Source organism: Lontra canadensis, unplaced genomic scaffold (genome assembly GCF_010015895.1).
Source record: "Lontra canadensis isolate GAN:19392208 unplaced genomic scaffold, GSC_riverotter_1.0 scaffold6, whole genome shotgun sequence".
NCBI lineage: Eukaryota > Metazoa > Chordata > Mammalia > Carnivora > Mustelidae > Lontra > Lontra canadensis.
The window spans coordinates 33,660,213-33,685,594 of record NW_022631000.1 but is presented as its reverse complement, the minus strand read 5'-3'; the positions used below and the strand labels follow the sequence as shown (position 1 = coordinate 33,685,594).

The following is a 25,382-nucleotide window of genomic DNA, read 5'->3' as shown; positions in this document are numbered from 1 at the left end:
AGAAAAGGTCTACCCATCTTCTGGCTTCAGCTTTTGCTTGTCTCCGTGGAAGTCCTCCTTGATCCTCAGGTCTGGTAGGTGGCCTTCCCATGCCATCCTGCCATGCCCTGCACTTTCCCCATCAGAATCTCATTACAGTGTGTTACATTTGTGTCCACCCTTAGATTACAAGCCCAGGGAGGACAGAGTCTGCATCTCTTTTGCTTACTGTTCCCTTGTATACATGCCAAGTTCCTAGCACAGGGTCTGATCTGTGGACTTAATAAAAAATGTGGTACTGATGCTCAGAGAGAGGTCACTTTGGAGATAGGTATTTATGGGGATTACCCTTCTACATAAAGGGGTCATGTGAGTTGGGAGAAGTTGGGGGAGAGCAAGCCAGAGAGACGATGATTTAGAGCTACACACAACCCCCGTTTTATCACCAACTAGCTTTGTGACTTTGAGCATATCATCTAACTTCACTGTACTTCAATTTTTCTTATTTGTAAAATGGGATTTTAACCCAAATTCTCTTTGAGGGTGGTTATATACTAAATGAGAATATATGTAATGCACTTAACATAATCCTTGGGGTGTAGGAGGTGCCTACAAAATAGCATGACCATACACTTCACCTTGCACAGGACAGCCCTACTTCATACCTATTGTCCCAGTGTAATTGTTAAAAGAGCCTATTTCACTCTTAAAAGAGTTTGTTTTGGACAATAAATGACATGGTCCCCTGACCGGTAGGAGGGCTATTCGAAATAGAAAGGAACTCAGAGGTTAAGTGATCCATTCCTCTCCCATTTCACAGGTAAGAAAACGGGTCAAGAGAAGGCAACCGATGGACAAAGGACATTTAGCTATTTGGCCTCAGAACTGGGTCTTCTAAATTAGAAAGCAATGTTACTTCTATGACCATATCTGGCTATCTTCTTAGCTCCGAGGTTTTTGAACAGTTAACATTCAGCTTCAGTAGATCTTCCAAGGCAGTCAATAGACATTAACCAGTCAAGTGAAATTACCTTGTAAACCCCCTCCTACCTCCTGCAGCATTTTCTGAACTGTCTCTTTCCCCAGTCAGTTCTTAATCTTATCCTCTTCCCACTCCCAATTACGTCTTTGATTAGTCTCTATGGATAGACATCAGTGCCTCCCTGGCATTTTGATTTTAAGTAGTTTTGGTCACCCACATTTATTCCATTTATGTGCTTATCTCTGCTTCTTCTCTGTTTAGCCAGAAGGCCCAGGAGGATGGGACATGCTGATCTCTCCTTATACCGTGTCCTTAGCCCTGAACCAGCTAATACATATTTTTAGGGATGACCATTGAGGAGGAGTCCAAACCCCTTTGGTGGTGTGGGCTTTCTTTCCCCTAATGAGAGATGGGCTTGAGTGAGGAGGTCTCTAGCCTGGAAAACTAACCCACATGAGGAAAATTTCAGAGGCTGCAATGCCTCTTCCAGATGCTCACCATGCAGGGAATTAATTTCAACAAACAGATAAGCTCTGCTGTGGTTTACTTAAACAAACAAAAACAGTCTTATTACCTAATAGATGTATTTGGGTTTTATTTTCTTAGTCAACAGAATTGGCTCTTAAAGACTTTGAGCCATTTTTCAAAATCAAAATCTATTTTAACGAAAGGTGATTATCCCCACTCAGCACATTCAGAAGAATACCTCTTGTGCTGTAGAGAGTCTTGTGACCAGGCACTGGAGGGACCTGTACAGCTGGACATTCCTAAGAGGCCCTTGACACCAGTTTGGGAAATGGTTGGTGGTTACTGTCTCCTGGTTAGTGCCCACACTTCTCCAGTCCAATGTCTCCCTCTCTTGAGATAGACTCCACAACTTTTGGGGTAGTGAAGGTATGGGACAGGAGGAAATGAATGGGACCTGCTTGTTCTACCTAAGGCAAGGAGGGTTCCCCTGCCATTCCACCAGAACTAAAGCAAAAACAAAAGTGAGAAAGAGAAATAGTCATATTATGTTTTATTTACTCAGCATCCAGATGTGAAGGAAAATGGAAAGAAATCACATGGACGATCCCTCATGACCAACTTTGGAAAACATAAGGTATGAATTAAGAGTGACAAAGGTGCATAGTCCAGTGAATTTAAAAAGACTGGAAAGTAGCAGGACAATATCATCATAACCTTGGAATAACGGAAGATTTCTTAAATAGGACTTCAGAAAAGAGAAAGATTGATAAGCTACTTCAAAATTGAAGAACTTCTTAAGAAATTCTTATTATTACTTGATAAGTAGGCTGCATACTCAAAAAGAGTATTTTTGATACCTATATCCAACAAAGGACTTATATCCTGAATATATGAAGACTTCTTATAATCAATACAAAAATACCATAATTAAAAAAAAAATTATTAATTTTAGAGAGAGAGAGCATGCAAGAGCAGACATAAAACGATTGACAGCACCAAGGGTTAGTGAGGATGCTGAGTAACTTGAACTTTATTCACTTCTAATGGAAGTATGCATTTGTGTAACTATTTCACAGTATCTATTAAAGCTGTATTATGCACCATGTCTTATCAGTTCTATTGTTGTGTTTCAGCCTCATGACGTACACCTAATATTTACAGTGGCATTAGTTGTAATAGTACAAATAGGAAACTGTTCAAACATCTGTCAACAATAGAACAAATGAAAATTGTGGTGTATTCACATAAGAGAATATTTTTCAGCAAGGAAAATGACAAAACAACAATTGCATACAGTAATATCTTTATAACCATGACATTGAGCAAAAGAAGCCAGACCCAAGATAGTACATACAGTTTGGTATGATTTAGGTGAAGTTTAAAAATAGGCAAAAAATATCTAAGAGGTGTAAGTCAGGATAGTAGTTACCTTTGGAGAGGAGGTAAGGAAGCTTTCTGAATGGAAGATCAGAAAGCTTTTGGGCACCTAATACTTCATTTCCTTGTTTGGGTGGTATCATTTTGTGACTTTAGAAAAATACAACAATCTTAAGCATAATGATTTCCAAACGTATGCTATGCTTAAATAAAAAGGTAAAATTATGTTATACCTTTTCAATAAAAAGGTATAACATAGTATATAAGAAATCAGTTATTGGGTGGTAAACTTTATGCATGAAGCTTCTGTAAGGCCATTTCTTGTACTTTAAGGAATGTTGTAGCTGGGAGTTTCCTGCTCCATCAATAGGATAATTTATTAAAAGGTTGGGCAAAGTAGTCATTATACTAAAAAACTGAAAACAACCAAAATGTTCACCCATAAAGACTTCTTCAGTCCACAGTTCATTCGCATAATGTACAATTAGGCAGCCACTGAAAGATGAAGAAATACTTTAGCTACAATAGAATTAAAATTTATTAGAACTCAAGTCATAAGAATGAATGTCCACAAGACTGTTGATGGGTTATTTTAATAAATATAAAGAGTATTTATTTTGAAAGTCAATATTCTGTAGCTTACAGAATGACTTTACAACCATCATCTCATTTAATCATCACAACAATAATCCTTAATAAAATAGTTGTCATTGTCCTTTCCTTTTAAAAAACACAATAGGAAGCTAGAGAGGTTGGCCAACTTGCCCACTTGGTGGGAGGCCAGGCTGGAACATGAGATCATCAGATGCTAGTGTTTGCACACCATGCACTCTGAGGTTCTCAAAACATCAGTAACACCAGAGAAGGTTCTAGACTTTATTGGCACCTTACTGTCAGTGCAGCAGACTTGAGTGTGTTTATGCCAGCAGTTTGGTTTGGTGTTTTACTTGTTAAAGAGAAAATCTGGAGGGTGATGTGGTCCCATGGTTAACACGAGGGTGGTCTCCCTTTTCCTTTCTAAGCCACAGCCCTCAGAGGTCCAGGGTGCTCTCTAAAGATCTTACCTTTGTTTGTGGAAGCTGTTTTTTTGGTGGCAGGTTTTTCTGCAATTACAGGATCCCTTCCCGTTATTTGTTTTTTCTGTTATGTATTGCCAAACAGTGGGGTTATCTCTAATGTGCTGGATAAAACTGCGTCATTCCAAAATGTCCTTATTTCTGACAGCCTTTAGTCCTGCAGCCTTTCAGCCTGAACCCTGTGGGTAATAATTTTTATTCTGTTGGTAGAAATTAAAACGGGTCAAAATCTCAAAAGTGCAGTTTGACTTAGACAGTTATTTGAGCATACGCTAATCAAAAGCAAGAAAAAGTTATTCATAAAAAAATTACTACTTGTCTTTTTTGTCAAATCTATCTTTTATAAGTCAGCAGGAATAGTGAATTTCCTAAGTAAAAGAACATTTTATCCCCTTACAGTCATTTGAATAGATATTATAACTATGACCCTTTTGCTCTTGGAGACCTTCAATGAATGACTAATCATCTTTCTAAAACCTACATCTTTTGTAGCTTAGAAGTCCATTTTAAGCAAGAAACCCTTAGGTTTGCCTTAATATTAAATATAATTATGATCGTAGACATGCTTTTTATTAATGGTAAGTCAAGCTGCAATATTCAGCTAATTTGTTTTCTTCCAAGTAATTGTCCTTTTTGCGTATATTATAACGCCCAGTCCATTCTCTAGATGTTGCAGGTGTGCCTGATGCAGTGAGTTTGTTGTTCAGTTTACTGTGATTTTCCAGCAGAAAACCACAAAATCACGGTCTAAGTCATATAGTACTGATGACGAAGAGGACACACAGCAGAATCCTGGCAAGGAGACCAGCCAGCTGTACAGGTGAGAATGTACCTCCGTGTTTCCTACTTAGACTTCCAGGGCCTCTGCAATCCCATCAGCTTCGCTGTTTTAGTTGTATGTGTCTAGAGAAGTGGATCACAAGGTCAAGTGCTCAGTGCAGCAGGACGTGGGGAGATGAACTGGGTGTGAGATAATAACACAAGGAGGGGACCTACACTGCGCCTGGCCCACAGGGAGCTCTTGCTAAGCGCTGGCTGCAGCAGTGGTCAGGGAAGAGGTCTCTTCGGAGAAGAGAGAGGGGCCACAGGAGCTAGTCCGGGGGGCTCTCCTAGGAGACTGAAGGGGCTGATGGATGATGAGCACATGTGCAAAGCTAGATATCTGAAGTAGCCAGACTTGAAGCTCTTGTTCCTGTGCCACTGACATGGGATGAGTTAGGCTTCTCATATGTTTCTAGTTCTTAGGGTCGTTGTGAGGATTAAAGGAATTAAATTATTTAGCCTGATAAGCCCTGTTCCAATTAACTAAGCACTCAAAAATATTAGCTGCTGTTTTCTTTATTATTGCCAATAGAATTTGAGATGAATAAGATGATTTTCTGGCAGCTCGTGTACACTGTAAAGTCACAGGGGAATGTAAATTATATCATAGATAAGTGCACGCGCATGCACACACACATACACACACACCCGTGTGCCTTTATTGAAAGACTGAAGTTAAATGAAATTAGTAGCAGAGAGAAGTCTTGTAGGAATGGACATTTAGTGCTCAATTAAATTTTATATTTAGCTTCACTTCAACAGAATATCCATACATAAAATGGTAACTAGTAAGGGCAGAGAGGATGTATGAGGTTCCTGCCCTTAGGATACAGAAAATTGAATCTGTAGTTACAGTAAAGGATGTAAGAGAAATGGGATCACCTCCCAGGAGACCTCTGCTGTGAATGTTCTCGAATAGAAGTCCAGGTTCTCCTCCTGCCAGAGTTGAGGAGCTGCCTGATGAACTCCGCTTCTGTTACTTGCTGGCTGGGGAACAGTGGCAGTCACACCCTTCACGACAGAACTCACAAATACACGAGAAGACACTGGTTCTCAGCAGAGCAGTGAATAAAACCACATGAACAGGGTATTGTGGTGGAAAGAGAGCTGACCTAGGACTCACGCTTGGGTTCTAATCCTGGCTCTACTAGGGGCAGGTAAGGAAGGTGGAGACCAAACCTCTTCCAGCTCTAAGTGACATGAGTCCCGGCTGTGTATGTCACAGGTTGGGTCGCCGCAGGAAAACCATGAAGCTCTGCCGAGAGCTCTCTGACTTGGTGGTGTACACAAACTCTGTAGCGGCCCAGGACATCGTGGACGATGGTAAGGAGAGAGCTTTTCTTCTTGGGGAAACATTCTCGACTTTTCTTTGTTAACTGTTTACTAACTAACTGTTTGTTAATCAGATCATCGGCATGCATTTCTGGAACTGGTAGCATCCAACATGTCAGGAAACTGGCTGCCAGTGTAAGTCTTTGCTCACGGTGGGGGCCATATTAATTTCTGTGGTAGCCTGATTGGCTGGACAGAGGAAGACTTCATTATTCTATAAAGATAAATGCATTATAGTAGCGTCTTGCCCAAGGCATGAACTGTGGAGACCCGACGTCGTGGTCTGGTGACCAGGTCACAGATGGACGTTCCTAGTGTGAATGACCAGAAGAAAGAAGAAAACTGAAGTAGCACCTCAAAAATCCCATATTTTGTCATTGGAAATTTTGACTTTGATGAAGATAATTTAACCCACAGATTGAAGTTTGAACAGAGCAGGAGTTTCAGAAGCACTGATTCTTTCACTGATTTTCACCTGTCTTCCGCATCATGTTGCGTTGAGAAATCCTAGTCACAGGTGTTCTTACCCCGGACTTCCTTTTATCCTCTTCCCTTCTCATTTCTGTTTTGTTCAGTTACTGAATGCTTATAGAAATAAACTCCAGTCATGTGGCTTTTCGACCTAATTCTAATTTTAGTGGAAGTGAAATCTAAATTAAAAATCTTTCATTTTCTCAACTTTTCCCAATCTTAGTGAAGGAAAAACAACATTGTGCCGAGTCTTAGGTCTGTCACAAACCTCCAGGATTCTCCTCAGAGATCTCTCTTCTTTGTTTTTCTCATTCCACAAGTGTATTGTTTTCTGTCTTACCTTTGGTGTTGATTCCTTCTTCAAATGAGACAATTAAAAAAAATTAAATTAATTTCACATGAGAAACTGTCCTTGTAATAACTGCCCATAGCTAGAAAATAAACTCAGTGAGTGGTTTAATGGAGTGAGAGGTGTATCTGGTTTCAAGGAATATAATTCTTTAAGAAGACGTATTTATTTATTTGAGAGAGAGGGAAAAAAATGAGAACACGAGCCAGGGCGAGAGGCAGAGGGAGAGGGAGAGAGAGAGAAGTGCAAGCAGACTCTCCACTGAGCAGGGAGCCCGACGTAGGGCTCGATCCCAGGACCCTGAGACCATGACCCGAGCCAGAATCAAGAGTTGGATGCTTAACCAGCTGAGCCACTCAGGTTCCCCAAGGAATATAATTTTACTAAATACCTTCAGAAACAATAATTCTATTAGCTTAATGGAAAATAATATTGAGTACTCTTTGCTCTTGAACTTGAGTTTTTGTTGTGTGTGCGTGCGTAGCCACAAAATGATCAATAAATAACGAATGCATGTCTTACCCCAAAGCAAAGCAACTCAGATCTATTCATATGCTAGCTGATAATATGCCTAATTAGCAGGGTCATCTTACTGATAGTGTGGTGTACATATTTATGTGGTGAGACAGAGAAAACAGTGGCACTGATTATAGGGTTATTGCACTTGACTGGGACTTGTCAAAACGACTGGATTTTCTCCCATCATGTTTAAAACATTACTCATCAAAATCTGCAAGTAAGATTATTCAAACGTAAACTATGTTAATAAGTATGTCAATAAAATATATGTGATAAGGAAACAGTATATATGAGGGAAATCGTGTGATTAAAAACCGTAATTTCTTTGCCTCCGTTTTCTATTTATGATCACTCCAAGTTGCATCCCCAGAGTATAAATGTCAGTCATTTGGCTGGCGTTTAAAGTCTAAGGTTATGCAGTCCTGAGGGCAACTGGGGCCCTGAGTGGGGCCCATATGGGCTCTAATTAACATGCATGGGGTGGATACACTTCAGGCCCCATTGACCCAGCAAGACTATGGAGTTCAACTCCTTGGCTTCGGGAGCCGTGTCCCTCCGTCTGGGTTCAGACACACTCGGCTCGTCAGAGTAAACACTGGAATGAAGAGGCTCTGGGCAAGTGTCGGTCTTTATTTGGGCCGGCGTCTTCTAGTAGGTCCAGACGACATATGAGTGGTTGTTTTGGGGGTGGGATGAGGATGTTCAGTGAAGGAGTAGGAGTAATGGGGACATGATAGACACAGGATTGGAGAAAAGAGGGGATATTGAAGGCTTAGGGGTTACCTACGTCATGACCCACAGATTTTGTGCTTCCTTGGCCCCGGATTGACACTACCTGAGGATAGTCCAGCAGAAACTATAATACAGGCTTCCTGTGCTTCTACCTCCCTTTATTTTTTCCATGGTTTATTTGGATAGTGAAAGATTGTTCTTGTTTCTGAGATTTTGTCTTTTTATAATACTCTTTAAAGTCTTTCTCCATTTTTATTCCTTTTGCCCAAATAGCTTTTGACTGGTTTCACAGTTCTAAACAAATTAACATTAAAACTCCATTTTTGTCTTTCGGAATTGGTCTTTTATTTTCTTGGATCCTGAATGCTATCAGTTAATATGTACTTCACATGTGTGCTTTTTAGATGAATGTCTTCAATGAATGTCTCCTTGTCATCAGGAATAAGTTACATAGTAATAAGTTACATAGTTTTATTTATCCATGACTGGCTATATCGTTGCCAAAGATATTCTGTTGGAGTCATGTCCCTAAAAATTAGTTTTCCTGCCAGTCCTCTTCCTGTTAGCCAGACAGACATGAACTAGTGACATGACTGAATTCCTGGGGGAGCATCAGACTCAGAAATATGCAGTTACCCTTGCAAGATGAGCAGCTCAGATTTGACCCCAAATAGTTAAAGAGTCCCAGGAATGGGATTTTCTGGCTCTTTTTTGGCCTGAAGCTACTCCTACTCTGGTTGAATTCACTCTTTTGCTCTTCATTTTATTATGGACATAACCTGATGTCTTAGAAAGTCTTTTGTGAGTGGTGGTTTCTCGACAGACGTTCTCACATTTCTTTTCTCATTATTAAAAACTGCCAGGAACCACAGGAAACGTGTTGTCATTCAGTGAAACAAGAGCACATCAGGTGGTTCAGCAGAAGTCGGAGCAGTTCATGATTTATAACCAAAAGCAGCTCACAAGGATTTACCCCTCCGCCTACCGCATTGATTCCAGTAACTTCAACCCTCTGCCCTACTGGAACGCGGGCTGCCAGCTAGGTGTGTATGCCTCGGGAAGGAGCGGTTCTCTGTATATCCTGACTCCATGCTGCTGTCTTGCCTAACCTCTCAAACTTTGAACTTGTACAGTGGCACTGAACTACCAGTCTGAAGGGCGAATGATGCAATTAAATCGAGCCAAGTTCAAGACAAATGGCAATTGTGGCTACGTCCTCAAACCCCAGCAAATGTGCAAAGGTGTGTGTTCACTTCATAGTCATCTCTCCAATTGCAGCCTCCTTACTGGAGGAGCTCTCTGGAAAATGTGATATGTCAGTGTTTTGCAACATGAATTTTTTTTATTAAAGATTTTGTCTATTCGTTAGAGAGTGGTAGATCACAAGTAGGCAGAGAGGCAGGCAGAGAGAGAGGGGCAAGCAGGTTCCCCACTGAGCAGAGAGCCAGATGTGGGGCTCGATCCCAGGACCCTGAGATCATGACCTGAGCCAAAGGCAGAGGCCCAACCCACTGAGCCACCCAGGTGCCCCTGCAACATGATTTTTAAAAAAGAGATGGGTGAAGGTGTTGCATGCAAATTAGAACTCTGGTCACAACTATTTAACATTTGGGTAGCATGATGTTTAGAATGTTCTCTTGGGAGGTTACGTACATGAAGAGGGTCATAAATAGCAATGAATTGTCATCTGAGATCCAGTGCCTCCCAGTGTGATACTCACTGGGCATTACCTATAAGTTGTGCTGCCATGTAAGGTCTGAGCCCAATCTTTGGGTGAGTCTGAAACCCGTTAGCAAAATTAAAATACCACCCGAGACTATTTTATCAAGCCCTTTTAGTCAGCGTAGCCTAATTATAAAGCAGTGCTAACAATAGGGGAAAGAAAAACATTTGTTTTTGGTTCTGCTCATTAAAATTCTTTAAAAATTTTCCAAATTGGAATTTTAGCAATTCAGGTAAAGAAGTGTTAACAGATGTGCCTTCAGGATTTTATGCTTTGCCTGTTTTCTTGCTCTGCTGTTTGCTTTGTTTTGGGTCTGTTTGTTATATTCACTTTATATACCTATGATAGTTTAAATTAGAAAATTATTTGAATCTGACATCTACACTGTTGGCATTCTAAGAAAATGCCTCTCTTCTCCCTCTCCATGATTGATAATTGCACCACAGACACTTTAAATTGGCCTGTTCCTTTGCCTTTGGGAGCATGGATTTTAACAAAAACCACAGCTATAGAAATGCAGGCCAGCATTGTCTTCAGGTAGAAGCCACACTGATAGTTATGTGATCATGTCTTTGCTCCAGGAAATACTGAAGTTGTTCAGCACTTGTTTGTTCTGTGTGCTCGAAGGGTGTGTGTGTATGTGGCCCCGTGTTACCAGCCTCAGAGTTTAACCTCCGCTTTACTTGCCTTAGGTACTTTCAACCCTTTCTCTGGTGACCCACTTCCTGCCAACCCCAAAAAGCAGCTCATCCTGAAAGTAATCAGTGGACAGCAACTCCCCAAGCCTCCAGATTCCATGTTTGGAGACCGAGGCGAGGTAAGCCATGTGTATGACCAAGTGGTTAATTACATGGTTATTTTATTGTGATTACATTTCATCTGAAATACCTTCAGAGTTCTTGCTCGCTCTCTCTCTCTCTTTCTCTCTGTGTATGTGTTTGTAAATGAGCACTGACCTCAGCTCATCGGGTATCAGCTGACTTATTGGCAAGCATTGACAGTCCCTTCCAGAATGCATACAACATCTATATTGGAGGCACGCCATGTTCTTCCTCTCAGGAGTGGTTTATCACCTCAGGCCCCTTGCCACTCCACCTTGTTAAACCAGCATTTTTGGATCTTGAATGATGAGTGGGGACACAACTCAGCCCTGCTGTTGGGTTACCATAAACTCTTTGTTGCAAATCTCATCTGACCTGTGATGCTATGTGACCGTCCTCTTTACCTTGTCAGCCTTCGATCCTGTTCTCCACAGGGGCTATTTCCAGCCTTCTCTCTCCTCAAACGGGTGTTCCTATCACTTTCCTCCTCATCTTTCACAGATGGCACCATGTCCTACTCCTCAGAAAGTAGGAGCTTCATATGGGATCGTTTGTTCCATTGCTGTTGCCTCCAGCCTAATCCAAACTTCCCTTGTCTCTCGTCAGTTCTGCTGAGGTAGCCCCATAGCTGACTGGTCTCCCTCCTTCCATTCTGTCCTCCTTTTAGCAGCAAGAGTAGCTGTTTGGACAGTATCAGAAAATGTATCCTTATCCATTATTTCCTTTTTTCTTTTCTTCACTGTCTGCAAAAATGAAGACCCTTGCTATTTTTTCCTCTCAAACTTTTTAGTCTGAAAATTTTTGAACCTCAGAAAACTTGTGAGGTTAGTAAAATTAATGCCACATCTCCAGCATCTAGCTTCACCAATAAAATTACTAAATTTTGTTATATTTGCTTTCTCTCCCTTTCATGTGTAGATGTATATATGTCTGTGTATATATGTATGTATATGTGTGTATGTGTATACACACATGTATACACAGAGATGAAGCAAATGTAACAAAGTTCAAAAATTATACACACGTATACGTATATATGCATTTCTTCATAGAGTCATTTGAGAATAAGTTATTGATATCTTGACCCCTAAATACCTGTGTACTTTAGCATTTATCTCCTAAGAATAAGAATGTTCACCTCTAGAACCACAATACAATCATGACATTTAATATTGGTATAATAATATTATCTAATGTAAAATCTGTATTCCTTTTTCTCCAGTTGTCCTCAAATTATCCTTATATCTTCTTTTTTCTTTTCTTTTTTTCTTTATGTATTCAGGATCCAATGAAGGATCACACATTGCTTTTAGTCGTCATTTCTCTTTGGTCCTTTAAAAATCTAGAACAGTTCTCTAGCTTTCTTATTTTGTTCTCATGATATTGACATTTAATAAAATGTCCAAGCCAGTTATTTTCAAAATGTCCTTCCATTTGAATTTACCTGGTTGCTTCTTCATGATTGGAATAAAAAGAAATATACTTGCCACCATCCAATTCCATTCTTCCAGGATGTCATGGAGATTACAGTCTGAGGAAACAGACACTGGGGTCCCAGGTCTGCAGATGAGAAGACAGAAGTATAGGTACATAATTTGCTTGGAGCAACACAGGAGGCACATTTTGAAGCAGGAAGTTACTCTTCAGGCCTGTGGTCTTCTTGAATTCCTCAGGGACAGAAGTCATCCTCATTAGCTGCCCTCCAAAATCTGAGATACCCAATGGTCCAGTTTTACCACAAGGTTCTACTGAAAGGACGAATTTCTAGCATCAAATGATTAATTGAGAATGAGTAGATTTCATGGTTTATTTAGTAAGCAAAAAATATGTGTATCCACCCAATGTTCTCAACATGTTTTTCCAATGTGCTTCGAGCTCTTATTCCCTGAGTCTCTGTTATTTCTCCTTCCTTTCCAAGCTCCTAAAATGTTTTCTCAGACTAAATAACTCTCTCTCCTTTATACTTTTAGATCAGCTCTTACTGGATTCTTAAGGTTTCAGTCTTTCATTGCTCTTTATTCAGAACTTGCATGGTGAAAGAGAGTTTACAAATGACCAACAAAGCAGGGTCCCTCCTTCTGGAGGGGAGGGGATGGTGGGGGGAGGTGGGAAGGAAGACTAAGCATTCATTTTTTTCTATTGATTCCTTTTTAATCTTATTATTTTTGGTACTTTTAAAGTTACATTATAGTAAACAGCTGATTTAAATACAGTAAAGTGCACAAATCAGATGTGCATAGCTTGATTAATTATTATGCAACACAGATCAATGCAGAACATCTGAGAACCCCCTCAGAGGTCTTCCATTCACCCTTCCAGTAAATATCTACTCTCAACACCCCCAATCAAACACCAACCCCTATCACAACACATTAATGTTGTTTGTGTTCAAACTTTATGTAAATAGACTCTTATAGTATATGCTCTTTTTTTTTTTTTTTAAACTAATCTCTATACCCAACATGGGACTTGAACTCATGTCCCCGAGATCAAGAGTTGCATGCTCTTCCAGCTGAGCCAGGCAGGCACTCCCAGTATGTACCCTTTTAGGTCTGAATTGCTGAACATGATGTCTACGTTGCAGAATTTTTTCTTTTTCATTACCGTACGGCAGTCATTAAATGAATAATCCACAGTTCATCCATCCTACTCATGATAGACAATTAGGTTGTTTCCAGTATGTGAATATTATGAATACATATTACATATTATGAATACAGCTGCTCTGAGCATGGACCAGAGCTCTCATTTCTGTTAGACATATGCCTTGAACTGGAGTTGTAGGTTCATTGGATAAAATTTGTGTAGCATCAGTAAATATTGGCAAACTAAAATTTAATCTTTTTTTCTGTTTCATATACTGAAATCTGTTATACAGTTTCTCTTTCTCAGTAAGCACCTAATAAAATGGGTCACTATTGAAACATGGACATTTTGGCCAATATTCTCAAATTAGTTAACATACATATAGAAATATATCAGTTGCAATAATACTCTCTCTTTATTTACATAGATCATTGATCCTTTTGTTGAAGTTGAAATTATTGGATTGCCGGTAGACTGTTGTAAAGATCAAACTCGTGTAGTAGACGACAATGGTAAGATGATAATCTGTTGACTTTTAATCAAGAAGCTCTAGAAATAAAATTTGCACTGAAAAAGAAAAATTTGGCTATGTAGAAGAGAAACAACCTTAAAATTCATAACTGCCATCTGAGTTTATGTTAGATGCATGGTATGTTTTGGTGGATTTGTGATCTAGGTTCTTAAATTCTTTCTTTTGAAGCAATTTTTTTCTAATGAAGAGAATGGATAGTATTTTAAAGGACTGGGTTAAAACTTAGGAAAATGCCTCTATTACATTTTTATATCCTATTTTCATGATATAAGTTACTTCAGAGCTCTCACTCATGACACCTATATGTCTTGATGGTTTTTAATTTTTTTCTGGAGCATGTAAAACTCTTAAAGCAAGTCCAGCATGCTTGGTCCAGTTTACTTCTCAATATGTCCATATGGTGGGTGGACACCATTCTTGTATTCCGGCCATGATGTTAAAAAAGCTTTCTTAACCTAAGCCTCATGTCTTTTTCTTGGTAATCTTCTTACATAGTGTTTGTTCATACATTTGACAAACATTACAGAATACCTATTTTTCTCAGCCTTTAGTCATTAATACTCTAAACCACAATCCTCAAAACAAGAAATTGGAGGTTTATAGTGAGAGCTTAAGAGGAGCTTTTCTTTTCTTTTTCTTTTTTTAAATTTAAATTCCATTAGCCAACATTTTTGTACATCAGTAGTTTCAGACTTTTTTTTAAAGATTATTTTAGAGAGAGAGCGAGCACGAGCATGAGCGGGGCAGGGGCGGGGAGGGGCAGATGGGGAGGGAGAGAGAATCCCAAGCAGACTCCGCACCAAGTGCAAGCCGAGCCAGATGCCAGGCTCAGTTTCTCTACCCCAAGATCATGACCTGAGCCAAAATCAAGTCAGACACTCAACCAACTCAGTCACCCAGGTGCCCCCCTAAGAGGAGTTTTTCTAAGTGCTAGCTTAAGGAAAGGAATCTGGGGATTCAAGAGTAGCAGAAACCTATTACTTTAGGAAATAGCATGCTTAAAGGAAGCGGGCTTCCTATATTGCGTTTTCCCACCAATGGCCATAGTTTTGTTTTTGTTGTTTTTTTGTTTGTCGTTTGTTTTTTATCTAAAGAAGTACTTGAGAAGTCATGACTAAGGTAACAAAAACACAGTCTCTTCTTTTAAGAAGGAACACGTCAGTGATTTCAGTCCATAATTATTTCCTTAGTTGAGGCATTTAATAGTAATAAGTAGCCGATGCCTCCTGGATACATGTATTTAATAAAATTTATTAATTTTTGGAAAAGAAACTTAGAGAGTACTTGATTGTTCATCAATTTATTTAATTATTTTATCGGAGAAAATTTTATCAAGAAATAAATGTATTCTTACCTTTCAGAATATAAGCTGAATTATATATTTATTTTCAATAGCTATGAAAACATATCTTCCATGTATTAAGGTTTCGCTTCATGGGAAGACACTGGAAAAAAACAGTGCACATTCTGAGTTGACTCTGTAACTATCTGTGTGACCTTAGGTGCACTATTTTCTCTGCATATCGGTTTCCTTAACTACAAAATGATTTATAAATACTTGCATTTCTTAGTTTAAAAAAAGCATTTGTTACTTGGGTGATTTTTAAAAATTATATAGCTTTGAAAGCTAATCATAATGCATTCTTTTTTCTTAATTAGAAAAAAACACAAAACTCCTGCCTTGCCATCCTTAGAGGATTGCTATAACAAATAAGACGCTATATGTACAGTAGCATTGAAACCTATATAACACCTTATAAAATGTTTGCTGGTGATTATTATAGCAGTAGAATCTTTTGCGGGTCTGAAGCATAATTCTTTTGTCTCTGCAAGGCAGGATCTCTCTCTTTCTTCCTTTTTTTTTTTCCTCCTAAAACATTATTCTTAGATCAATACTAAAGATACTTTTTGAGCTTTTTGAAGCGTTCTAAAATCACCTCAAGAAATGTCCCCTACAATGCAATTTGGGCATCAAAGATTATTAGAATTAATGTAATCATTTACAGGCAATCTTCCTACCAATTATTTTCTGGCAATGGGGCGAATTCCAAGACTTTATGTCAGTAAGGCACCCTGGAGTGTCTTGGTCATCTTCGCGAGTTTAATAACCATTGCAAGCAATTTTCAGTCTGCTTTGCAGATGTTGCTGCCAATTCATTTTTAGCCAAGCCCTTTGCTTTTCTGATTTTTCTCTTCCTATTTCTCTGAGGATTTAACCCCGTGTGGGAAGAAACCCTGACATTTACAGTACATATGCCAGACATAGCTTTGGTTCGGTTCCTGGTGTGGGATCATGATCCAATTGGACGAGACTTCGTTGGACAAAGAACCGTGACCTTCAGCAGCTTAGTGCCCGGTAGGCAGGGGCTGGCCTCTCCTCTCTGGGCAGACCGTTCAAATTTTCTTTGGAAAATTTAATATATGATATGTGATATATACAATGTCTGGCATATATGTTATATAAAATGTGGTATATGAGTGTTATCATGTTTTTGAAATGTAAAGAATTATAGTAAATTCAAATACTTCATTTAGTTGCACCCATGGGAAAGCCAAATGTAAGTCCAAGTAAAAGGAAACTATTTTCTTTGCTTTTTCTCAGGCTACCGGCATGTCTATCTGGAAGGACTGACAGAAGCATCTATATTTGTCCACATAACAATCAATGAAATATATGGAAAGGTGAGAAAGAGTATAGGGCTTAAAGTCACGTGCGACAATAATATGGTCCTTAACAAAGTTACTTTTTTGACTAATCGCTCAAAAGGCACGTACATCTTGACAAAGTTGTTCTCTAGCAGAAAACCAGTGAGAAGCCCAGCAAGCCCCATGCGCCAGCCTGTCAGGTCCTGTCCTGACCCAAATGTGCTCCTTCCACTGTTTTGGGGTATGGCCTCTCCAGGCTTAGGAGAAAACCGCTATTCTCTCAGAAGCTCCTTTGTATATTTATTGTTAGTACAACAGTAAATATTTACCTAAACATTGAGTTTTATTTTACTACTTAAGAAGACCTAGCTAGCTGTAGCAGGCAATGTGGTGTCTCAGATGTTTGAGGAATTACCAGCACTAACCAGACTGTGATTCTAGCCCATTCTCGGCGGGATGCATTCATTTCGTGCTGTTGTATTTAGCCCAAACCCTAAAACTCCATGAATGCATTTAAAGCCACCCCCAGGACTTTAAGGATGTTATAAGGACTTTCTTTTAAGAACTAGACGACAAGAATGTATTCTAGTTTTCTCCTGATGTGGCTCTCTTCATTACACAACTCATTGGAGGTTTACAAATCAATAGGCTGTCCTTTAGTCATGCCAAGTAATTGGGGACTTGGCTACTGGAATGAATTCCTGGGACCAGATGTGATTTGGAGGGACTATAAGAGCCTTGGCTAGCACCTAGGAATGTCCAGTGCTCTCTATTAGAAAAGTCTGCATTGCTTGGAGTTTCTCCTGTAGAGTTACAGACATTCTCTGTGCCTTAGCTTCCTCCTCTGTAAAGGTAGGGTAAAAAACTACGTTATCCTTCGAAAGCTGCCTGACATAGAGTAAATGCTCAAAAATGTTGGCTAATATTAATATCAAGACTATAAGCCAGTTTCTAGGGAGTAGACCAGTTCAGGCTGAATTAAGAGGTATAATGTTTTTCCTTCCATCAGTTGGTATGGGAGGGGCACTAAGGATTCTAATGTCTAAGAGTGCTGGAGTTTTCTTCTGTGACTTTCTCGTAGTCCTCGGTTTCTGTCTGTGCTATTTGTCTGACATAAATGCACACAAATACAAATGTCGGAAGATGATTCTTAAGCTTCTAGGGATCCCAGCCTAACTAAGTAGTATCTGTAGAGGATAAATTATCCTATCGAGGGAAACAGTAACATTCAGAATTTATTTAAAACTTGAGCCAGGAAGGAATCAAAGTGTTCCATAGGATTTCTGTTCTCCTAAATGGATGCCCACTTCTAAGTCGCATTATGGATTACTTTGGAGGTGTATTTGGGTTGGGATACATAAAGCACAATGTGGCGGTGATGAGCGGAGTACCACACGAAGCTGAAATCACCGAAGGTGGAAGAAGGAGTGCTAGACGCATATGCGTTCTCATCTTTTGTTACTTGTACACTTGTAAACTTGTACAAGTGTACACTTGTACACTTTCTTGAATGAGCCCACATTGTGTTCTGTTGTGTTTGTTTTCTTTCCTTGCAGTGGAGCCCTTTAATACTCAACCCCAGTTATACTATATTGCACTTTCTAGGAGCTACAAAGGTAGTTTCTTGGCATGGTGCCCTGTTCGTGCTGACATGTTTCTTTTTAAATGGCCATGGCAGCATGCTCTCATACCACTCCATTTCCTGCTTCCCACTTGGAAACATGCATCTGTTGCTTTAAGGTGGCTTGAAGTTCATAGCAGTCTATTAAGTGTGGAAACATTTCCCATCACCTTGCCATCTCCGGGTAGGAAGCTTCTGGGTAGCTTGGTTGCAAAAAACGGAAGGATGCCTCGTCACAAAGTAAGGTCAATAAGGCGTGCATGACATTGTGTCGACATGCTGTGAGCTGCAGTTTTCTTGGTTTGAATATCCTTCGATGGCTGTATGATGTTGCTGTGTGTCCACTTTTCATGGAGCTGTCATTTGGAAGGCAAGTTGTTGACACAATGGAATTTGCTTAACCCACGCGTCCTCCTTTTGTGTCTTCAGAACAGACAGCTCCAAGGTCTGAAGGGATTGTTCAATAAGAATCCCAGGCATGGTTCTTCGGAAAACAATTCCCATTACGTTCGGAAACGATCCATTGGAGACAGGATTTTGCGACGCACAGCGAGTGCTCCGGCCAAAGGCAGAAAAAAGAGCAAAATGGGCTTCCAGGAAATGGTAGAGATTAAGGATTCTGTGTCGGAGGCTTCAAGAGATCAAGATGGTGTCCTGAGGAGGACCACACGGAGTTTGCAAGAGCGCCCTGTCTCTTTGCCTGTTGACAAAAGTCTTCTGGGGGCTTTGTCACTGCCTATATCTGCAACAGCAAAAGACACTGAAGGAAAAGAACACTCCCTGGGTAAGATGCTTTATGTTTCTCTAAGAATAACTCTTTTGAAGCCATATTTTGGTCCCTGATTACCATTATGACCTGGTTGACATTTTATAGTCAAAGTAAAAATATATTAAAAAATAGTTTTTAATGTTAACTTTAGGCCAGATTTTAAACTTCGGGGAGAAGGGGAAAGTACTATTTCCTAGTCACCTAAAGCCTTAAAATAACACTGACATTTGAAATTGATAGTGAGGGGGATAAGGGGAGCAATCAGGTGTGACGGTATGGAGCCCAGGGGTCTGTGAGGTGCCCTAGAGGGAGGTGAAACAGACAAAACTGGAGCAGAGATCTTGGTTTTCCAAGTGGGTTTAATATTTACTGATTGTTCTGAGGTAAAAGAGAATTATATTGATTTTTTTATTTGAGGTTGGATACAGTAGTATTTCTTTCCCCAACATATAACACATTTCCATGATTAGAAATGTTTATGGAGAAAGATCAAGCTAGATGTCAAAAGCAAGCCATCTTCTTCACTTGAGAAATCTTTGCTTCCTCAAGAGGTAGCTCAGGCGGTGTTTTCCTGTGGCCTCATATCCCTGATCCCTGGATGTTGGCAGGGAAGGAAGCATGTCTATGGCTCCTGTCCAGTTATAGGCTCCTCAGGCATATGGATCAAGCCTTACCTGTTTTTTCCCCTAATCTGAGCATAATGCTTCGCTCATACCAAGAACTTGATAAAAAATAATGCCTGCTTTGCAAGGTACCAAGGAGCTCCTGAGTTGTGGCAGTGACTCTTTCCTCTGACTTTGGTAAAGGAAGTACCAAAACTCTGTCCATTTGATGTCTCTATGACAAAAGTGTTTTAATTAAATCAGGATCATCTCAGACAAATATAATGTGATATCTGTTTACTTTAGGGAAATTCTCCTTCTATCATACAGTCTAATTTCAGTGTCCCACTTTCTCACAAACTCCCTGTTGCTTGTATTGATTTTTATTATAAGATATTCTAGGGAAACAAATGAATTTTTGAATGGCTTATTTGAAGGGAGAAGAGTTTAAAATTTTGAAAATTCACTAAGAGCAGTGTCAGAGAAGTGATGAAATATGTGCTTTAAAGTTTATTTCAAAATCCCGTTTTGGGAGAAAATAAAGCTCTACTCAATAGAAATAAATACTGGTTAATCCAGAAAACAGTATTGAGTTGATGCATATTTCCTCCCTTTAACAGCTTTATAAATTTGTCATTCTCATTTATATTATATGAGACTTGTGGTAAATATAGAACAAACAAAGCCATGCAATGATTCAAGTTATAATGTAGAAAAAAAATAAGTGGAGAAAATGCAGAATACAAAATTCTATATATAATTCTGTCCCTCTCAAAGAGCTTACAGTAGCTCTCTCTGAGTGGTAACATAGTAGGATATTTCATTTTTTTCTTTACAATTTTTGGATTTGTCAAACTTTTTATGATGAATTTTTCTTTAGTTAGGAAGATATTTTAACAAGATAAATAAATTCTTCTTTCTTATATATCCTGACTGAAAACATTAAAAAAAACACTATTGAAAGAATTAGGTAAAAAATAATTGAACATTTGATACTATTTGAGCATTATCCTAAGTATGATGGGGTACCCCAAATTCCTGTGAATTGTGTGTTTTTATAGATTTCTATACTGTGCCTAATAACTTACTGCCTCTTTTAGGGGAGAATGCAATATGGAATTTGCATATTAAAAACAAAAATATGATTAAGAAAAAATTAGATATTAACAATGGCATAGAATTGGTCACTAAGTCTTTATTTTTACACCTCAGAATCAGTAGATACTGGTATTTTGATACGTTTATTGCACCGTCCAGTCTGCCTTTTTTTTTAAAAATAATATGATTTGTGATTTTTTACTAATCCATGTATAACTTTGAAAGCTTATAGTATCTTGCTTACAGGTACCGCAATACTTTGTTTAACAGAACTGTCTTGTTCTATTTTTATTGCCATGCTTCTGTGTAGTACAAATCTGAATAGGAAACAACTTAAGGTAATCCTCACTGTAAAAGTATGGTAACTCATTGACATTTTTTTTTGACAATGACTATTACATCCTTAGCTGATGTAATAGATACTCAAAGGGAAGCTTCAGTGAAATTCCTATAAATATATTTTACCATTTATTCATCACACAGACACTTTGTTGCAAACCTCTGCAATCCATAACTATATCCTGTCACGATGTAACAGATTTACATTCTCCATTTGTCTGTCTGAAGACAAAGATGAGTGTTTGTAGGGTCTACAAAAAGTGATACATATTACCTAAAATGTTGTTTGTTTCATTCAGCAGATGATAAGGATGGAAGAAGAAAAGGGAAGGCAAGTATAAAAGACCAACATTTGCCAAATTTCAACAAAAAGTTATCCTCTTCCTCTAGCGCCCTCCTCCACAAAGACATCAGCCAGGGGGACTCCACCATTTCTGTTGCCAACAGGCCAATCACAGGAGAACAGTTGGGAGTGGCAGGTCCCAAGGGTGGGAGAACCAAAGCAAATGTGTCAGGTGATGGCCAGGAACAGGAGTGCCCCAGCAGATTCCTCTCCCCAAGGCAGCATTTGGCTCTTGATCCTACAGTTACCCTAATACAAGGTCCATGTGGTGTGAAAACCAAGGCAAATGGGAATGCTGGGGGCTTTGCCGAGGAAAAAAGTACATTGTCAGGGAACATTTTTTCTCAAAGCAGCCTGGAGATTAAGAATTTGGAAGGGAATTGGATTATGGGCCGAACTGCAACATCCTTTTCTTTGTCAGACGTCTCTGTGCTCTGTTCTGACATACCTGACTCGCATTCTACTGCCATTCTGCAGGAGAGTGAAATTTCCCATCTTATTGACAATGTCACGTTAACCAATGAGAATGAGCCAGGCAGTTCTATCTCAGCACTGATTGGCCAGTTTGAGGAGACCAGTGATCAGGCAAACCTCACAGTTGTTTCTCAGCCCCCTAGCACCAGTGTCACGTCAAGTCATCCTTCCTTGCCCACCTTGGAGCAAAAGATGCCCTTCAGGCACGACTTTTCCATGGGAAAATCCAAATCATCCTTCCTGTGCTCGTCTCCTGCCCTGATTGCCTTCTCAAGTCCCGAGACCTCCAAACACTCAACACACACGGTCTGTGAAACTACGTGCACTCCTGTCTCCAAAGCCAAGCCAGATGACATCCTTCCTGGTCAGGCCAAGACAGGGGCTGTGGAAAACGACCTGCCTGGGTCTTATACTTCTCACTGCTGGTTACCAAAAAGTCCCACCAATGGCAAAGAGTGGGAAACACTAAAGAACCACAGCCCCGCCACTTCCACCGACTTGGCACTGGGAGAGGTCATAGCGGAAACTACTCTCTCTTTAAATTCTGGAGAGAGCAGTCTCGTGGAAGTGGACGGAGACTCAGAAAACCTGTCCATAACAACCTATGAATATAGAAGAGAGGACGCAAGTCACTCTGCTTCTCCCTTAAAACCACAATATGGCCAGGACGTGGTGGAACATTTTCAAAGAGGTTTGAGAAATGGCTACCGTAAAGAGACTTTTCCCCCTTCTGTCTCTGAAATACTCAACAATATTCAAGATGTCAAAAATCAAAGTATTTCTTGTCTAGCCTACCCGGGTGCTGGTTTTCTGCACAACTGTTCAAATTTAGACACAAAAGTGAACCAGACCTGTGGGCCCCTGTCCAGTGATGAAGGCATGCACGCCCCTGCACCCACGCAGCCCACACATCCCCCTCTGCCTTCTCTGAAGCTGCCCAGCCCTTGCAAATCCAAAAGTCTGGGGGACTTAACATCAGAGGACATCGCCTGCAACTTTGAAAGCAAGTACCAGTGCATTAGTAAGAGTTTTGTTACAACCGGCATTAGAGACAAGAAGGGCGTGACCACGAAGACAAAGTCATTAGAGCCCATAGACGCCCTGACCGAGCAGCTGCGGAAGCTTGTGTCTTTCGACCAGGAAGAGGGCTGTCAGGTGCTCTATTCCAAGCCAGATGCCAGTCATTTCCCCAGGGCACTGGTCCGAAAGTTGTCATCCAGAAGCCAGAGCAGAGTGCGCAACATTGCCAGCCGTGCCAAGGAAAAACAGGAAGCCAACAAGCAAAAAGGCGTCAACCCCAGCCACGCAGGAGGAGTGGTTCTGCGAAACAAACCCTCGGCACCCCTGCCTGCTGGCAACCGGCACTCCACCGGCTCGTACATCGCTGGCTACCTGCGGAGCAGCAAAGCGGGCGGCTTGGAAGGCCGCGGCATCCCAGAAGGGGCGTGTGCCGCCTTGCGCCCCAGCTACGGCGACCCGTTTTGCTCGGATCATTCCATTCTGCAGACCGAGCCCAACAGTGAAGATAAACCAGAAATTTATTTTCTCTTGAGACTGTGAATTACATCAAGCTGCATTTTCAAGGTTTACAAAGTATTCTGTAGAATTGTCAAGAGTTTTCAGTAAACATGGTCTTGGCTTTGAAATGATTTTAAAAATGTATTTTTAAACTTGTATTTTGGTCTCCCTTTGACTCCCCGTGTTCTTCCTGTTTCTGCATTTGTATATAGATCGGGGTGACATTTCCCTCTGCGTATGATCTTTCTCCCCTGAAGTGTAAACGCTCTTCGTATGAAATATGTGCATGCTTTGGTTGTGAAACTTAGCAGCAGCTTGGGTTCTGATGTCTGTCTGTTTCTCCGCCACGCTCTTTACTCTGCCCTCAGATCACAGTCACAAATGTACTCGGTTTTACTCTATCATTGTTGAGGTCTTTAAGAAACTTCGCAAAGGACAAAGGGATAAATTCTTTATTTTAAAGCCGTTATCATCATTCTTAGTCTCCTTCTTCCTTGAGAAGCCCAGATGCATTTTTATAACTCAGTCAAAAGAAGATTAAAATAGTTACCCTGCCTTTTAAGATTTCCCTACCCTGTGCAGAATGAGTTCAGAGGAGATTGGTAGCCGTTCCCCCCCACCCCACACCCTCTCATTTTAGAGTAGGCTAAGAGGGTATGAGGATAAAGCAAACTTCTGTATATAAGGACAAAATTGTTTGTTTTACATAAATTTTGTTACATATTTTTGCTAATGGCTTTGTATGTAACAAGAACACAGTTGCCAAGCTATTTGTTGTACTTTTGAATTTTCTGATTAAATTATAGACTGCAAATAATGGCTTTCAGAATGAGGGACTTCTGTCAGACACTAACAATAATAGTAACACAAGATTGAAAACATCCCCAGAGCTGTCAAGCAAAAAAAAAAAAAAAAGAAGAAGAAGAAGAAGAAGAAAAATATTTTCTCATAATAAAATCCAAGTAAATAGATAATTAGAAGAAACCTTTTCCCTTCATGGAACCAAGTAACTATATTTTAGTACCAACATACGTTATTTTCACTGTGAATCCATTTTTTTATTGCATGTTCAGATGTCCTTCTTTGCTTTTTTGTAATATTAACTGCAATGATGTTCTTCTTGGAATTCATGGAGATATAATTAAAGCAGATTTTTAAGCACTTTGTGATTTTTTTTTTTTTTTTCAACTGGAGTTCATATGATGATTGCTGAGTAAGGGACCCAGCATGCTCAGAACTATTTTCCTTTTCATCTCTTCACAGAAGAAGAGATAACTTCTACAGGGGATAGTTTCAAGCAGCAATTTATGTCTCAGTGCTTTCATTATGCTTTAAAGATCATATTTGTGAAGTGACTTGAAAAGAAATCAAATGTAATGGGTTTCTTTGCATTCTGTGGTAATATTGCTAGTTTAAAAATAATGCTTCCCAAATCCTGCCCTGGGTACGGGGGCAGCCAAGATGCTGTGTTTGGCAAATCAGACCACCTGAAGGTTTGTTGGATGGGGAAAGAGTGGGGAGGAAAGCAATCAGACCCTGATTATCCTCAGTCCCCAACTCTGAACTTCTCCCCAGTGCTGAGAATCTTCCTCTCTGTGGACAAACCCTGGGATGCTGGTTGGGGTAGGAGTGTAATAGTGAAAGGAAGAGGGACCTTTACTAAACCTGAGAGATTTTTGTCTTCTTGGGGGTTTGAAACCCACAAAGTTCTATCCTTAGACCTTGGCTTGTTTTTAAAAAGATCGACACAATGTAAAGTTGTTGAAATTCATTTGCAAAGGGATAGAATTTAGCTGCCTTATTTGATAGGATCAGTATTATTTAAGAAAAAAGTCCAAGAGTTTACATTTGGGTGTCATCCGTGTTTCAGAATGATTTAGAAGTGACATAAATGGTTGGTGCTAAGTGATGGGTGATCAGACCAACCCCCAGACACCATGTGTATCTGTTGTCCATACAAATAGTATTTGTCTACTGATAGGACTTAGGAAAAGAGGAAAGAGTGACTTATGATTATATTTGGAGATTAATAATAAGAGGAAGCAATGATGCTTACATTTTAGTACACGCTTTTAGTGTTCGGATTGGACTCCTGATCAGAGTTTCACTTGTTTGGAGGATGGGTCAGAGACTCATCAGTCCCAAGGAAATCACACAGCAAGTCAGAGCTCAAGCATATATTAAAAGGTTTTCTAATTTTTCT

The 25,382-nt window shown here is 39.9% G+C and overlaps 1 protein-coding gene across 8 annotated transcripts in view; it reads left to right on the top strand.

The window, feature by feature from the left end:
* PLCH1 (phospholipase C eta 1) overlaps positions 1-24,340 on the top strand; it is a 218,913-nt gene extending 194,573 nt beyond the window's left edge. For 3 of the 8 annotated variants that reach the window (XM_032852558.1, XM_032852560.1, XM_032852563.1), the window contains 12 exons: positions 1,992-2,063; positions 4,608-4,702; positions 5,930-6,027; positions 8,971-9,150; positions 9,241-9,348; positions 10,523-10,647; positions 13,665-13,749; positions 15,979-16,125; positions 16,372-16,451; positions 17,972-18,031; positions 18,466-18,820; positions 21,144-24,340. In XM_032852558.1, the coding sequence (XP_032708449.1) occupies positions 1,992-2,063; positions 4,608-4,702; positions 5,930-6,027; positions 8,971-9,150; positions 9,241-9,348; positions 10,523-10,647; positions 13,665-13,749; positions 15,979-16,125; positions 16,372-16,451; positions 17,972-18,031; positions 18,466-18,820; positions 21,144-23,221 (3,483 nt within the window). In that variant the 3' untranslated portion in view covers positions 23,222-24,340. The remainder of the gene's footprint in view (positions 1-1,991; positions 2,064-4,607; positions 4,703-5,929; positions 6,028-8,970; positions 9,151-9,240; positions 9,349-10,522; positions 10,648-13,664; positions 13,750-15,978; positions 16,126-16,371; positions 16,452-17,971; positions 18,032-18,465; positions 18,821-21,143) is intronic. The other 5 variants (XM_032852561.1, XM_032852562.1, XM_032852566.1 and 2 more) reach the window with 5 other exon arrangements.
* Positions 24,341-25,382: the final 1,042 nt, after the last annotated feature.